The 16,501-nt window shown below is 30.3% G+C and overlaps 1 protein-coding gene across 1 annotated transcript; it reads left to right on the top strand.

The window, feature by feature from the left end:
• Positions 1-10,063: 10,063 nt before the first annotated feature.
• STI (AAA-type ATPase family protein) lies at positions 10,064-16,217 on the top strand. The gene is made up of 6 exons (XM_039048165.2): positions 10,064-12,889; positions 13,003-13,222; positions 13,878-14,441; positions 14,788-15,490; positions 15,684-15,765; positions 15,858-16,217. The coding sequence occupies exons 1-6, from the start codon at positions 10,754-10,756 to the stop codon at positions 15,957-15,959; spliced, it is 3,807 nt and encodes a 1,268-aa protein (XP_038904093.1). The 5' UTR covers positions 10,064-10,753; the 3' UTR covers positions 15,960-16,217.
• The last annotated feature ends 284 nt before the right edge of the window (positions 16,218-16,501 follow it).

The following is a 16,501-nucleotide window of genomic DNA, read 5'->3' as shown; positions in this document are numbered from 1 at the left end:
GTAAGTTACAATATATTATAATAGTTGGAAATACCAACTACTATAATTGGAGTCCCAAACGTGCGGTGAACTATTATCCACTCCATCTCCTTAAAGTTGAGTGCTGAAACACCTCCTGAAAAACAAACGTGCATTTTCCTAATTTTTCTTTTATTTGTTTAGATAAATAATACTATAACACTCTATTGTTATTATTTTCTAAATATATAAATTTTGTAATGAATAATTTTAAATTATATTCAATTTCTCTCTTAAAAAAATATCGACAATTTTGATTATCTAGAAATATTAACGTGGATTGCACATATGACTATTGTATTGTAATTTTTTTGGTTAAATTATAAAAAATGTCCATGAATTTTATATTTTGTGTTAAAAATATCCTTGAAGTTTCAAAAGTTTAAAAAATATCCTTAAATTTTCAGAAAGAGTTTAAACATGTCATTTATGTTAGTTTTGGATGGAAATCGTTAAATTTTGTTTAAAAAATACCCTTGAATTTTTAAAATGTTTAAAAATTAACCTTGACTTAATAAAAATTAAAAAATACATCAACTGATAGTATTTGAACAAAAACGATTAATTCCTCTTGACAAAAATGACTTAATTTTTTTTTTTAAAAAAAAAAAACTAAAAGATGGTGATCAATTTGTTTGAGGTTTTCTTAAGTTTGAAAGGAACCAATTTTAAAATAAATTATATAAATATCCTCATTTTATTCATATGTTTATTCTCATATTTCTCTTAATTTTTCAATTCTTAGCTTACCAATTTTCTAAACAACTAAAATAAAAACAAAAGTTTTGAGTTAAAACATAAAATACCACAAAATTTCACAAAATTCCAAAATCAAAATTTCCACTTGAAACATACCAAAACGATAAATAGTCAAATTAAAAAAAAATATCAGCCTAAATCATGTTGGTTCTTAGGAATTTAATATTTATTTTAGTTATTAGATAGGTTATCAAGCAAAAGAAGTTATCAGAACATTTCAGATGCAATTTGGACCTAAATGGAGCAATTAGCAAGCAACGGAGGCAAAATGGTGAAGTCGAGCAAGGGAGGCACGACGTTGCTTAAATGCTATGACACTTGTACCTCGTATCATTCACAGAAGTGTCGCAGTGCTGCTTTGCGGCGCCACAACACTCTCTATTTGATACGCGTGCATGAAGAGATATTCCTTTCAAATTGCTCTCCAAGGCGCTTCGTGAGGAGGCTTTCAACATCGCAACGTTTTGGTATGTTTTTGTTGTTGAGAAAATTGGTGTAAGATAATAATTGGAAAATTAAGAGAAATATGATAGTACGTATATGGGGAAAAAAATGAGAGTATGTATATAATATTTTTAAATTGGTTCTTTTTAAACATAAGAAAACTTTAAACAAATTGATTGGTAGAAGCATTTTTTAATTTTTTTTAATTTTTAAAACCATTTTTATCATGTGGAATTAACAGTTTTTGTTCAAATACTAATAGTTAAAGTATTTTTTAAACAAAATTTTAACAATTTTCATCCAAAACTAATGGCAAGGATATTTTTGTGAACTCTTTTTGAAAGTTTAAGGATAGTTATGAAACATTTGAAACTTCGGGAACATTTTTTTACATAAAGTGTAAAGTTCAGGGACATTTTTTATAATTAACCTGATTTTTTTAGTATAATTATTTTAAATGATAAAACTGTTGAAAATATTTTCAGATATAACAAAATGTCATTGTCTATCTATGATAGATAGTGATAGACACTGATAGACATCTATCAATGATATATGATAATAGTCTATTAGTATTTATTATCAATAGATAGTAACATTTTGTTATATTTATAAATAAATTTTTTATTTTGCTATATTTGAAAATAGTCATTTTTTTAATCTAAATGTTAATTTAAACAATCTTTTGTTTGTTTATTTTAGATAAGTTTTGTGTTTATGTATTGATACATAAATTAACATTAGTAATATATAAAAGAAATTGATGGCAAAACTTAATGAAATATTGCAACTTTCTATATTCTGCAAACTATTTTAAAAATAGAATAATGTTCGTAGATTTTCAAACTATGGAACTATTATAAGTTTTATTTCAAAATTTCATTTAAAAAAAAAAAACATTATACAAATCTTTTTTTAAAAAAAAATATAAGAATATTTAAACATAATAAATATGCAATAATATTCCTTTAAAATTGTAGAGTAAATTAAACAAACCCCTAGTTTTGTTTTTGTTTTTGTTTTTTTTTTTCTTTTTCCAACAAAGGTTTATACTTATATCAGACCACCCTTAATAATTCTAAAAAAAGAGCTTCAATAATATTTTTTCAATAATAAATATTAATTTTAATAAGGTGCAAACAAGAAGGAAAAAAAATCTTGTATTACGATAAATATTAAAAAATAGGTAATGCAGAAGTATCTCTTTATTCACAACAATGAATTCTCAACTCACCTCAAAGTTATATTTTCTTCATACTTTCCAACAATATATTTGTAAATAACACTTGCTTTTGAAACTTTAATTATCTTGAAAATGTTTCACATATTAGTATATTCTTTATCCCACCTACAAATTTACGATAATATATTTAATTGAACAAATTAAATAAGTGTTATTTAATTAATTACAAAAATATATATATATATTAGAAAAAAGTGAAAATGATATTTAAATTGAGGGAATCGAGATGGGAATAAGGGTGAGAATAGATAAGAGATAAACATCCCTTGTTTGGTACAAGTTTTATAGCTTTAGGTATAATAAACGATTTCCATGCATCTATTACACCCATGAATCATACCCATAAAAAGAGTAGATTTTCTTCCTACACACTCTCTCATCTTTATTCTTTTATTTTATATATTATTAAAATTAATTAAATTTAAATTAATTATTATATGAAATATAAATTTATATTTTATAAAATTATATTAAATTTATATATTATGGTATATATATAAATAAATAATTTAGGAAAATTTTTACCAATAGAAAAAATGTGATTTACAAAAATAACAAAAAAAAAAAAAAAACTAATAGACACGGATAGATTTCTTTCAATTTCTTGATAGACTTCTATCCACCTCTATCAAATAAGATTAAAATTTTGCTATTATGTGGAAATATATATATATATATATATATATTTTGAAAATCTCCCAATAATTTAATATATACTTAGTTTTTATTTTAGTATACTAAATTAGTTTATATATACATATATATGCCTAGGCTTATTTTTCAATAAATTGTAGAGAATCGATGTAATAAAATTATGTAGTTAGTTGATATAATATAAATTTATTTTTTAATAATTATAATTAGTTTATCATTGATTATTTAGAATTTAATAATTGTTTTATAAATTAATACATCATAATTATATAATTTCATCAAATTGATCCCGTCAAATTATGCCATCAATAACTTTAATTATAAACTACTCATGTTACAAATACTTATATTAATTAATATTATTATTTGATTGTTAAATAATTATTTTTTTATCAATTAATCTATTAATAAGTTCTCCTTTTTATTTTTGTTTTTTTATACTTTCCAACCATTTTTGTTAGTAACACTTGCCAATTATTTTGAGTATTTTAGATCACATATTTACAAATAAAATATTCTACACTACACCTGCAAATTTTCAACAATATATTACTTTAGCAAACTTAAAAGTAAACAAATTATTATAATTCTTCCACGTCACCCTCTGTAAATTTAGGAATTAAATAAAAACAATAAATAACAATCTAAAAATGAATTAAAGGAAATATTTAAAATTACGAAATTAGAGTTTGAACATAATAGTCTAAAAATGATCGTTCAACTATGCAACTTTTTAAAATAGCATGATATAATATGATAACTTTTCCTATCAATCAAACTTTATATATATATATATATATATATATATATATATATCAAAACGAGCATAATTCAATGATATCCGCTATATATTAACGATTAAGAGATTTGTGATTTGATTTCCTTCGATCCACCTTTAAAAAAGCTTGTAAAGTTTGTGTGTGCGTGCTATGTGCGTAGCGTGTATAGAACTAAACATTTATCTTGTTATTTTATTATATAGATTTAAATTTTCACTTTTGTAAGATGTAATATTACGAAAAATATGTTTAATTAACTCAGAATCACTACTTTTAAAAATAATAAGGGGTTATTTGACCGAAAGTCCACCGATGGAATGAAGATAAAAGATTTGATTTTTTGTTTTTGTTTTTTTATATAGATTTAAATTTTCCCTCTCATAAGATGTAATATTACCAAAAAAAAAAAAAAAAAAAAAAAAAAAAAAAACAATGTGTTTAATTAATTGGGAATCACTCATTTTGAAAATAGTAAGGGGTTATTTGATCGAAAATCCAACCATGGAATGAAGATAAAAGATTTTATTTTTTGTTTTTGTTTTTCTTTAAGATTAGATTTTGTGTTTAAGTTTTTTTCAAAATATGTAATTGTTTGACAAAAATTCCAAAGATGAAATAAAAAAAAATTGATTTTTTCTTTTTGTTGAAAGATCATATTTTTTATTCAAATTTGTTTCAAAATATATAAAATCTAAAATTGTTTCGACAGAAAATCCAATTATAGAATGAAGATTTGATTTGTTTTTGTTAAAATATTAGATTTTGTATTCAAGTTTGTTTCAAACTAGATTAAGTTTTTTTAGATGGTGTATTTTCATTTTCTTCTAATTATATTTTTTAATTTTTACTTTTTATTTCCTAGTAATTAGATTATATATATATATATATATATATAAATATATATATCATGCCAATTTAGATTATCTATTTTTATTATTTTGTTTTGTAAAATAGCTTCTATAAAAATTTGTTGTGAACTAATTTACGTATTTTTAATATTTATACATTATTGAAAAAGTATCGATAGGATAGTTTTTAACTAAAATTTTATTATTCTTTGAAACATTTAGAAGGTAAATTTAGTATTCATATTGTTAATGTTTTGAAGCTTATTTATGAAAAATATATTTATATTATTTGTAGATATGGATCATCGTATCTTGGCATTGATGAATAATATCGTGACAATATTAATTTGTGATATATAACAAAATATTAAATTAATAAAGATAAATTTGTTGAAAAAAATAACATATAAAAATAAATTTAAATTAATAAAAAAAACATGTTATATATATTTGAATTATATTAAATTAATGAAAAAATTACTTAAATAGTCGTATAAGCATTATTGGAAGACTACATAAATTTAAAACATTCTCATGTATAAATCCTACAAAACAACCACAATTATCAATAATTCTCAATCATCCATAAAACATATTCCTACGAAACAAACATGACTCTTTAAAATCCCGAACCTCTGTAATTCTAGCTATCTATAATTTTAGACATCTAAAGATTTTGGTAATCTACATTCCCAAAAAAACAAACGGCCTCATAAGGGTTACTTGGGGTATTAGGCTGAGTTCTAAAGTTTAGGGTTAACATGTTGGAGATAAGAAGTTTGTGTTTAAAGTACACTACCACGAAGATGAAGCTATTCGATGAGTGTACAAAAGAGAGAAAGATGAAAAGATAAAATTATTTGATAAATGTATAAATTTTATAGTAAAATACTATTAATATTGGTAAAATTAAGTTATTTAAAATCAATTTATGAAGTAGGTGGACCAAACATTTCATAACCATTCACTAAAATAAATAAATCAATATAGATTTTTATCTATATAGTTTGACTAAAGTAGTACATGGTACATGGAACTTGATAAGTAATTGTTGTTATTATTATTAATATTATTTCTTACTTTGAGATAATTGAAATATTGAAATAGGTACATATAAGTTAAAAGTTATTGGCGTGTGTGTATTAATTATTTTAAAGTAGTTTACCTATAATAGTGGGAATGAAAAAGAAAAGGAATTTATCCAATAATAATAATAATTAAAAGACGGTTTCCACAAAAAAAAAAAAAAAAAAAACAAAAAAAAAACAAAAAAAAAAAGAAAAAAGGACGACGATTATAGAAGTAAATAAATGAATAAATGATCTAATTTCAGCTGTATATTTACTAAATTACTTCCAAATGAACCACAAAAGAAACCATTTGTGGAGAAATGGGGTTTTCCTTGAAAAGGTAAAACATTTAAAATTCTACCAATTAATAATTTTTTATTCCTCCACAAAAGTAGTTTTAAAATATGAAGTTAACATTTTTTTCAGAGGGAAAGATTATATTCGTTGAGATGCAAAGTTATTTAGTCTATACTAAAATTAGGAAATCTATATATATGAAATCACGGGTATATAGTGCAATTTTTTATAATATGAACGAGTATGTTTTTCAAGTGGTTATTTTTGTTTAACCCTTCAATTGCACATATATCTTTCTAAAATTTTAACATTCGATCGAGATATTGACTTGAAACTTTCACATGTATTTTACAATTTTTTAGAGGTAACTATTAGCATTGTACTTGAGATAAACAAAATATTCTTACAAACAATCAAATTACAATATATTTTTACATTAGTGAAATATATGAGTGTAATATGTATAAAAAAAAGTAGGTCATCAAAGGGCGTAAGGCTTTTTATGGCATCCTATGTCAAATTATAAGTTAGAGTTTATTATGCATGTATGATGGTGTTGAGAATGTGGAAGTCCTAAATTAGTTAGATAAATTGATGATGGTGTTGAGCTTTTGAATAGGTGGTGGAATGTTTTTCAAAAATTCATTTGCATTTAAACATTTTTTTAATAACTATTTAAAATAAAAATACAAATGTATTTTGTTACATTTTCTCAAAAGTGTTTTTATACACAAGTTTGTTTGGTTTAGCTATATGCTTAAAGTATTTTTGTTAATGTTAAATTACTATATAAGACGACTATTGAAAGAATCGAATTCCTAAGTGAAGTGTGTGAACGTGTGTGCTTTTGAAATTCGTTTTGGGAATGGTGAAAATACAGAGGAAACATATAGAATTGTATAGGATAAATATACGTATAAATAAACATGTTGTACAGAGGAATAGATGGATTAGAGGAATTGACCCTTGAAGACAATTTTTAATGTTTTCCTCTCGAAACTCCCACTTCACGAACTCAACGTACAATGAATTTCTCCCTCAAACAAACACTAACAAATACACAACCACCAAGTCTTCCTTGCTATTCTTTGAAATAAGAATCGAAGGAGTTGTGGGATTTTCGATTTTGGTAAGGGAAAGAGTAAATGAGAGAGGGATTGCTTGATAGAATTTTTGCAGAAGAACTTTTCTTCTACGATGGGATCACTAATCTTCGAATTTCCGGCTCACAAACAAAGCACCTACCTCGGGCCCAGGACTATTCATCGCTGCGCATCTTCGCCGACTACCTTTGATGGTTCGTGGTTGAACTAGGCAATAAGGGATATTTGAACTAGAAATGATGAAATGAGAGTTGCATTTATGCTTGTTCGCCGCTAGTTGTTGTTCGTCTTCTTTAGAAAGCCATACACGACTTTCAACATCATCAGTCACTGAAGCACTTTTCAAACTATATGAAACAGCCTCTTTATACTTGAGATTCAGAGTCACGAATATGACATAAAATTTTATGTTACACGTGAGAGGGGAAAGGAGATAACTCCCCTCAATCTTATGTTAACTCCCTTGCTAACTACAAGAGAGTTAACTTTTATATTTATTTTAATATTAAATCAAATCTTATTTAATTAAATTAAATTAATATTGATTAATTCAATTAATTAATATCAATTAACTAAATATTGTATATATAATTAATGTCACATTTGAATAATATTCAAATGTATTCCTCTCATATACTATATTATATGAATCTCATTCACATTAAACTTAACCTATTATTACTATTTGAATCTCATTCAAATACATTATTCTCTCATATGATCTATAGTTTTAATATGAATCGTATTCATACGAATTTAACTTATAGTTTTATACGAATCTCATTCATGTAAATAATATTGGAATCATATTTTAATATTTATTTCTCTCATATATAGTATTAATTATAAATCATTTATAAGCATCTGATACAATTAATTTCATTATTTAATTTGAATAATTTAAATTAATCTAAAATTAATTTATTCTTATTTTTACCCTAGCAAGAGCATCTAATGAACCTATAGATTGGAAGCTCCAATGGTTTGTGATTAATTAATTAAACTATTTAATTAAATTAACCAACATTCATTAACTGTAGGTTACTCCATTAATTAAACTCTTCATACTACATATATATCTTTGTGTTTATGGATATAATCAATCAACAGTAAGTTGACCCTTCACGAATCACTCATAATTACATCTGGGTTAAATTATCGTTTACCCCAATAGTGGACCGTATTCGTAGTGTCACTAGGATAAGGTGTCTAACCTTATGCATCTACTACAGACCATTTACGCTATCACTTAAACATGATCTACTTATATGTCTCTACATGCATATTTAAGCTACAGAAGATAACCTTGGATGTTAGTTATTGATTTGTGGGTTAATGCTACTAAATGTCGAATAAAACATTTCATATTTTATCAAATAAATAAAATTGTTTATACATTACAATTACAAACTACAAGATTCACAAGATTTAGGGTATCAACCCTAACAAATTTAGGGCATATATCCCAACAACTATCAAATACTATAAACTAATAATTTTGATTTCGTATTTGGAAATACTTTCATCAGCCAATTTTTTTTTTTCAAGAGTATATAGCCAATTGAGTTGGTCATTAGAGTTGTTGGAGATGTTCGATGGAGTTAGTCAGTAGAGGTGATCGTCGAAGTTGATTGTTAGAGGTGGTAGTTGTGCACAGTTGGACATCAAAGGTGGTTGTTGGAAATGATTTTTTCGGAGGTGGTTGTTGGAAATGATTTTTTCGGAGGTGGTTGTTTGAGTTTAGTCGCTGAAGGTGGTTATTAGAGTATGTCGCTAGAGTGAGGCAACAATAGTTACTGCCATTAGGTGTTGTCGAAGTTGGCCATGGAGATGGTCGTCAGAGCATGTCGCGTGACGATGATTGTCACTAGAGTTGGTCGTCGTCGGTGATTGATAGGTAGAGTCATTGAAAATATTGGAAGGAGGGAGAGACAAAGAAGAGAAAATTGAGTTATTTGATAAATGTACAAACTTCAATAATAAATATTATTGAAGATAATAAAATTGAATTTTTTAACATTGTCTTGTGAAATCGAGAAATTCATTCTTGTTACGCTAACTCATGCAAAGAGACCAATAAATAAAAACACATGCATATATATAAATTCATATGTAAAGTAGGAAACTTTTCTTTTTAGGAACTACGTAAAGTTGGAAATCTGAATTTACAATTCTTTAAAAGAAAAAAAAAAAGACATTGAACTTTATTTTTGTGGTGATAAATAATAAAATGAGAGGTTTCTTTTTTTCTTTTCTTTTTTTTTTTTGAATACATATAATGAGTGGTTAATATACCTCTTTTCATTATGAATTAAAATAGTTTTACTACTATGTACATTAAAAAAATCATCATAGGCACATACACATTCTCATTTTTTTTAATGGCCATTATTTGAACCCTTTGTCTATTGTAACATTTAAAATAAAAAAACAAAAAAAAAAAAAATACTATTTTGAGTTAGAATTTTACATTAATCACGAATTTAATAATATGTTGAAATAAACACGAGAAGTTATAACATTTGAGATTATAATTCTTAAGTATAAACAAATTAAAGTAAATTTAGACATAATATACGAAGAGATTTGTAATTTAGATTCTTTACCTATATTATACTAAAAAAAAGTCTTGAGTCTAATATACAGTTGAGCAAACTTCATCAACTTTTGAAGTAATTTTTAAATTACACAAACATAATTTAGTGTGATGATTTATTATGATCCAAAAAAGAAAGATTGCAAAAATGATGGAAAGAATAGGAAAATGGGGCATTCCAATAAATCCTGAAATTAGAAATAATTACAACATAGAAATGTGCAATGTTCTTGATCCAATCCAATCATATAATATAATTAAAAGGGTCAATTCCTAAATTCACATCTTAATTTGGTTTGGGATTTCTTTTATTGCTTTGTCAAATCAATAATTGAATTGAATTGAAATTGTTTCTCCTCCTTTTTCATTTCCCCCCTACTTTGCTCCTTTTTGTATCAATCAAAATCAATGGCGGATGGCAAAGGAAAAAGGGAAATGGCAGTTCTTTATTGACTCAAATTTTGGCTTAAATCACAAATCAAACGCCATTGTTGCAGACAAAGAACTAGAGAGAGAAATCAATCAACCCCACCGTGTTTGGAGGGAGTTTCCATCTTCGATTTCTTCAAATTTTTTTAGTTTCTCGAAATTTATGTTCAGAGGCTCATTCTTGAAGCGCCAAGCTCAAAACCCTAAAACTCAGAGCAACATTTTCCTTCCCACTCTCTCTGTTCTTGTATATCTCTGTCAGATCTCTGTTATTTTCAAGTTATTTTCTTCCGTATATCATTTGGGTTACTGATCGTATTCTTATTTGTATAAGCATTTTGTGTTGGTTTCTGTTTTTGTTTGATTCTTTTCTTCTTCTGTTGTTGTTATTCTACTACTTCTTAACATGTTTGATTGATGAAGTGAGAATGTGAGAGTGATCATGCCATTGTAAATGGTTCCGAGTTCGTTCTGCTGCTAATCTGTGCTTCGAGTTCAACGAACTGAGTGGTAATGGCGGAAGTTCGAGTTTCTGATCCTAGTAAGCTCCACTTGAAAAAGGAGCTTACTCAAATCCGGAAGGCTGCTCGTGTTTTGAGGGATCCTGGTACTACATCGTCTTGGAAGTCTCCGCTTAGCTCCTCTAGATCTGTAATGGCTGCTGCAACTGCAGTAGCGGCCGGAGCCGGAGGGTCTTCTTCTTTGAACAAGAACTTGGAATGTGAAACCAGGAGGTATAGTGGTCAATCCCAACTGGACGCCATTGTTCCTCTACGAAACGAAAATCGGAATCCTAAGGACAAGAAGATATATCTCTACAACTGGAAGAGCCATAAATCATCAAGCGAAAAGAGTGCAACTCTTCAGAACGAAGATCGTGATGGCAACGACGATGCTAACGATGGGTCTTACTCAGTTCCAGGGGTCAGTCTTGATGGTAGCTTGAGTGACGCTCGAAATGGAGGCGACTCGAAGAGCGATACCTACTTGGGAGATCTCTGTTCTTCAATGGTTTTCAGGTGCGGTGATGCAAATCTCGTTTCATACAGTGGACCGTCGGCCAAACGGGCTTCTGCATTCAAGAAGAAGAGTAAGAAGCATTGTTCCCATTTAGATGTTTTGTCTAGACATCAACAAAAGGGTCCTCTTCTGGGTAGGAAAATGCTTGAGGGCCATCCTTCGTTGTCTATTAATTTCAGCCAGGATGACTCGATCGAGCAGTCTGATGATACCGAAGATTACTCTAATTCAGAGGATTTCAGACGATATTCTGCGGCGTCTCCTTTACTATTGAAGCTGAAGCACAAAAGTTTCCACCCGTCTTCTAAGTTACTGAGAAACAGTCGAAAAGAGGACTCTTCTTATTCTTATAGCACCCCAGCATTATCTACTAGTTCTTATAATAGGTATGTTAATCGCAATCCAAGTACTGTTGGGTCTTGGGATGGCACCACAACTTCGATTAATGATGCGGATGACGAAGTGGATGGTCGGTTAGATTTTCCTGGTCGTCAGGGTTGTGGTATTCCGTGCTATTGGTCAAAGAGGACACCAAAGCATAGAGGAATTTGTGGAAGCTGTTGCTCTCCTTCACTTTCTGATACCTTGAGAAGGAAGGGAAGTAGCATTTTGTTTGGTAGTCAGTCAATTTATTCTAGGCGCAAATCAATAAATTCCAGTAAACGAAGATTTGCTTCAGGGAGTGCTCGAGGGGTCCTCCCATTGCTTACTAACAGTGCAGATGGGGGAGTTGGTTCGTCAATTGGAACTGGGAGGAGCGATGATGAATTGTCTACTAACTTTGGGGAGCTTGATTTGGAGGCTTTGAGTAGATTAGATGGAAGAAGATGGTCATCTAGTTGTAGGAGCCACGAAGGGCTAGAAATTGTTGCTTTGAATGGGGAAGTAGAGGAGGGAGGTACGCCAGAAAGTACTAGAAGTTTCAGTCAGAAGTATAGGCCAATGTTCTTCAATGAACTTATAGGGCAGAATATAGTGGTGCAGTCACTTATAAATGCTATTTCAAGGGGTCGTATTGCTCCTGTTTATCTTTTCCAAGGTCCCCGGGGTACTGGAAAAACAGCAGCAGCAAGGATTTTTGCTGCTGCATTGAATTGCTTGGCTCCTGAGGAAAATAAGCCATGTGGGTACTGCAGAGAATGCACTGATTTCATGGCTGGCAAACAAAAGGATCTCTTGGAAGTTGATGGAACAAACAAGAAGGGAATAGATAGAATTAGATACCAATTAAAAAAGCTATCATCTGGGCAATCTTCTGCCTTCTTGAGATACAAAGTTTTTCTCATTGATGAGTGTCATCTGTTGCCCTCGAAGGCATGGCTCGCATTTCTCAAATTTTTTGAAGAACCTCCCCAACGTGTTGTCTTCATATTTATAACTACTGATCTTGACAGTGTACCCCGTACCATTCAATCAAGGTGTCAGAAGTACCTATTTAACAAAATAAAAGATTGTGACATGGTGGAAAGACTGAAAAGAATTTCTGCAGAAGAAAACCTTGATGTTGATTTGGATGCTTTGGACTTGATAGCTATGAATGCTGATGGTTCACTTAGAGACGCTGAAACTATGTTGGAACAGTTGAGTTTGTTAGGGAAAAGGATAACGACGTCTCTGGTTAATGAACTGGTGAGCTCAGTCCCGCTTCTTTGCTTTCGCATTCATGTTACCAGATTCGGTTTGATTCTTTTTGTTGTTTAAAATAGTGCGTCATATTTATCGTGTTCTTTCTTCTTTCATAGGTTGGCATCGTTTCTGATGAAAAATTGCTTGAGCTTTTAGCATTAGCAATGTCATCAAATACTGCCGAAACAGTTAAAAGAGCAAGAGAGTTGATGGACTCTGGGGTTGATCCGCTAGTTTTGATGTCTCAACTTGCCAGCCTGATTATGGACATTATTGCTGGAACATACAACATTATTGATACTAAGGACAATGCCTCAATATTTGGTGGACGCAGTTGTGAGTATGAATCTCTTTAATTTTCAATTTACAGCAACCAATCTTATACACCATTTTCTGGTGTCGCCAAATCAGAATTGTATGTCCTAATGTTCTGATGTCACGGGTCATAAAGCTTGTACACAAGGATCCTACTTTTTAGATTGTCCTTGTATTTTCACACCATTGAATGGTCGATCAGTTTTTAACATGAATTTCCCTTTCTTTCCGATAATCAAGATTGCTTATTCAACTTATAGCCTCTTGGTGGTGTCATACTTGCAATCAGTTCTTTTGTAATTATCCAATTGTGTTGATTCATAACAATTGGAAAAAGTTCTTTTGGGAGGGGGTTCTCTCTTCCCCATGCCTCTAGGTTTTTCGTTTGGCTTATGCACGTTTCATATTAGAAAAATGAAGATTGCTTTATTCATCCGTAAATGCTATTGGCGTAGGATTTTTTCACATATTTATATGATTATTAACTGTTCAATGATCGTTTAAATTAGATCAGCCCTATTACTGAAGATGACGTCCTAAGAAGTGAAACAAATTTCCTTCTTGCTAATATTGATCTAGGAAATTAGGTACCACAGACGTTGTGGAGATTTTTCTATTTTTTAATTTTTTTTTAGTGACTTGTGAATTGACGTTGTATCTTTGGGCTTCCCTTCAGTGACCGAAACAGAAGTGGAAAGATTAAAGCATGCTCTGAAGTTTCTTTCAGAGGCTGAAAAGCAGTTGAGAGTTTCCAGTGAGCGTTCAACCTGGTTCACAGCAACTCTGTTGCAACTTGGTTCCATTTCTTCTCCAGATTTCACTCAAACAGGCAGCAGTAGAAGACAGAGCTGCAAGACAACTGATGATGATCCATCAAGTACCTCAAATGGGACAATTGCCTACAAACAAAAGTCATTTGCTCAACTTATGCCTCCAAAGTCAGGTTCGCCTGCATCTTTGTGCAACCTGAAAAATGGTAATTATAATAATCAAGCGGATCTATTGCCAATGGTTGATAATTTAAGTTACAACTCCAAGCCCGCACATAAACAGTTCATCGAGGGTAAAGACTTGTCTTTTTCACGTGAAGATGCAACTCTTAGAAATATGGTTTTCAGATGCAAAAACTCAGAAAAGTTGGATAGCATCTGGGTGCATTGTATTGAAAGATGCCACTCAAAGACGTTGAGGCAGCTATTGTATGCTCATGGAAAGCTTCTGTCCATCTCAGAATCTGAAGGTAACGGCCAGATACTCATTGTAATTATGCTCATTTTCTTTGTGAATTTGAGGTCTTGCAAAGTTATCATTAGACCAAAGTCCACTTTTAAAGGCTGAAAGTATCTATTGATACGGCGTGAGGTCTCTCTGGTATTTCACCAGCATGCCACTTTAGATTATTATCTGCGGTCTTCTGGAATTGAACCTTTCCGTTCTCTCATTTGATTGGCAGTTATAATTAGTGCTGCTTTACTAGAACTGAAAGCTTAAAATTGATTGCCTTCTGAAAATTTTGCTTTTAACTGTACTATTTTTAGTCTTTATCTTGTTCCTTTATACCGCTGCTGATTTCCTTCTGCTTGCAGGTACCCTTAATGCTTACGTTGCCTTTGAGGATGTAGATATCAAATCCAGGGCTGAAAGATTTTTGAGCAGTATCACAAATTCTATGGAAATGGTTCTTAGATGCAATGTAGAAGTTAGAATCATTTTGTTACCAGATGGTGAGACTTCTATTAATGGTATGCCTGCAGCCAAATTGTCCGAAGGTGTAGAACCCGATAAAGAAAGGAAGACTTTCAATCTTAATGCAATGGAGGGCTATTCTAACCGCTCTTTGATGATGGATGCAACATATCAATCAACCTCTGATTCATCGCAGCTACCAACTGAAAGCAACAATCAAAATGATGGTTCAAGGGATAGGAGACAAGAGATCCCAATGCAGAGAATAGAATCAATTATTCGTGAACAACGGTTGGAAACTGCCTGGTTACAGGCAATGGAAAAAGGCACACCTGGATCTTTGAGTCGTTTGAAACCTGAGAAGAATCAAGTCCTGCCCCAAGATGGTTCATACTATAAAGATCAAATGGAAGACATGAATTCAACAGGGGACTCCTCTCGGAAATGGGAAGATGAACTAAACCGTGAACTTAAAGTGCTGAAGGTCAGTGATGATATAATTGCCCAGAAGGAGCAAGTCACCAGACGAGCGGACCGCTATGCCATCTCCCCAAGTATACTGCACGATGGCAGCATGGTGGGAAGTTCAAACAAGGATAACCTGTGAGTTTCTCTATATTATTATAGAATGATTAAATTTTCATGCCTTGAATTTCATTATATTTTTTTTCTTGCTAAGAGTTTAGGATGAACAAATGTAAATTATGATTTTTTTCATGAATATTTGCATTGGAGTATCGTCCAAGTTTATCATAAGTGATCACTACTCTTAATTTTAAGAACATTTATGCCCCAGGGGATATGAGTCAAGTTCAGCAGCTGGCGGGTGCAGTGGATTGTTCTGCTGGAATAACAGTAAACCCCCTAAAAGGGGAAAGGTACTTTTCATAATCCAGTTTTCCTTGTAAACATTTGCTTTGATATTGAGTTGGAAGTCATGGATGAATGAGTTTCTGTTGGTGATGAGCAGGTAAGAGCGAACCATGTTCGGTCGCGCAACGGAAGATTTTCACTATTTGGAGAGTGTGGGAAGTCGAGGAACTCAGGGAGCCGATTTAGAAGACAAACATGATTGTAATATCTCTTCCAAGTCTCAGTTATACTGGTTTTTTGTCTGTAATTTTGTGTTCTTTAGTACCATTCTTTATATGGTCATGGATGGAGGGAAGTAGTTAATGTAAAGTTCTCATTAATGTGGGTGAAGTTGTTATGTCTATAAGCCTCATCCTGATTTAATTGAACCAATAAATGGTTAGTAATGAACATTGGAATGTCTAATTGGGGGAAGCTTTGGCTCCAAATACAATTCAAGTCCATTTTCATTTTTCAATTTCCATGTCCTTTTTTGACTTATTTGTAAAGAATCCCAATCTATCACTATCTTAAAAGTTTGTATACTCTTTCTGTTTGGTTAGAAATAGAAATTTTAAAAATCTAGAACTCCACCTTTAAAGAATGGCCTTTTACTTTTTTAGAAACTATACTTCTCAAAAGTAAATTTTTTGCCTCTTGGGGGAAAAATGTTGGGCAACTACAATTGTGCTCATAAAAGTTTTGACCTTTTAAATAAAAAAGATTGAATCGATCTTTTTGGGAAGAATATTTAACAAACAA

The sequence above is a fragment of the Benincasa hispida genome, chromosome 11 (assembly GCF_027475165.1).
Source record: "Benincasa hispida cultivar pf3 chromosome 11, pf3_genome.v1.1, whole genome shotgun sequence".
Lineage (NCBI taxonomy): Eukaryota > Viridiplantae > Streptophyta > Magnoliopsida > Cucurbitales > Cucurbitaceae > Benincasa > Benincasa hispida.
Note: the sequence above shows the minus strand (reverse complement) of the source record. Positions and strands in the feature narration are given on the sequence as shown.

Bases quoted from the DNA above. Each gene is read 5' to 3' on its own strand.
- STI (XM_039048165.2), top strand. From the start codon at position 10,754: ATGGCGGAAGTTCGAGTTTCTGATCCTAGTAAGCTCCACTTGAAAAAG. The intron at 13,223-13,877 runs GTGAGTATGAAT...GCTTCCCTTCAG, and splicing joins AATATTTGGTGGACGCAGTT to TGACCGAAACAGAAGTGGAA. The intron at 15,766-15,857 runs GTACTTTTCATA...GGTGATGAGCAG, and splicing joins AACCCCCTAAAAGGGGAAAG to GTAAGAGCGAACCATGTTCG.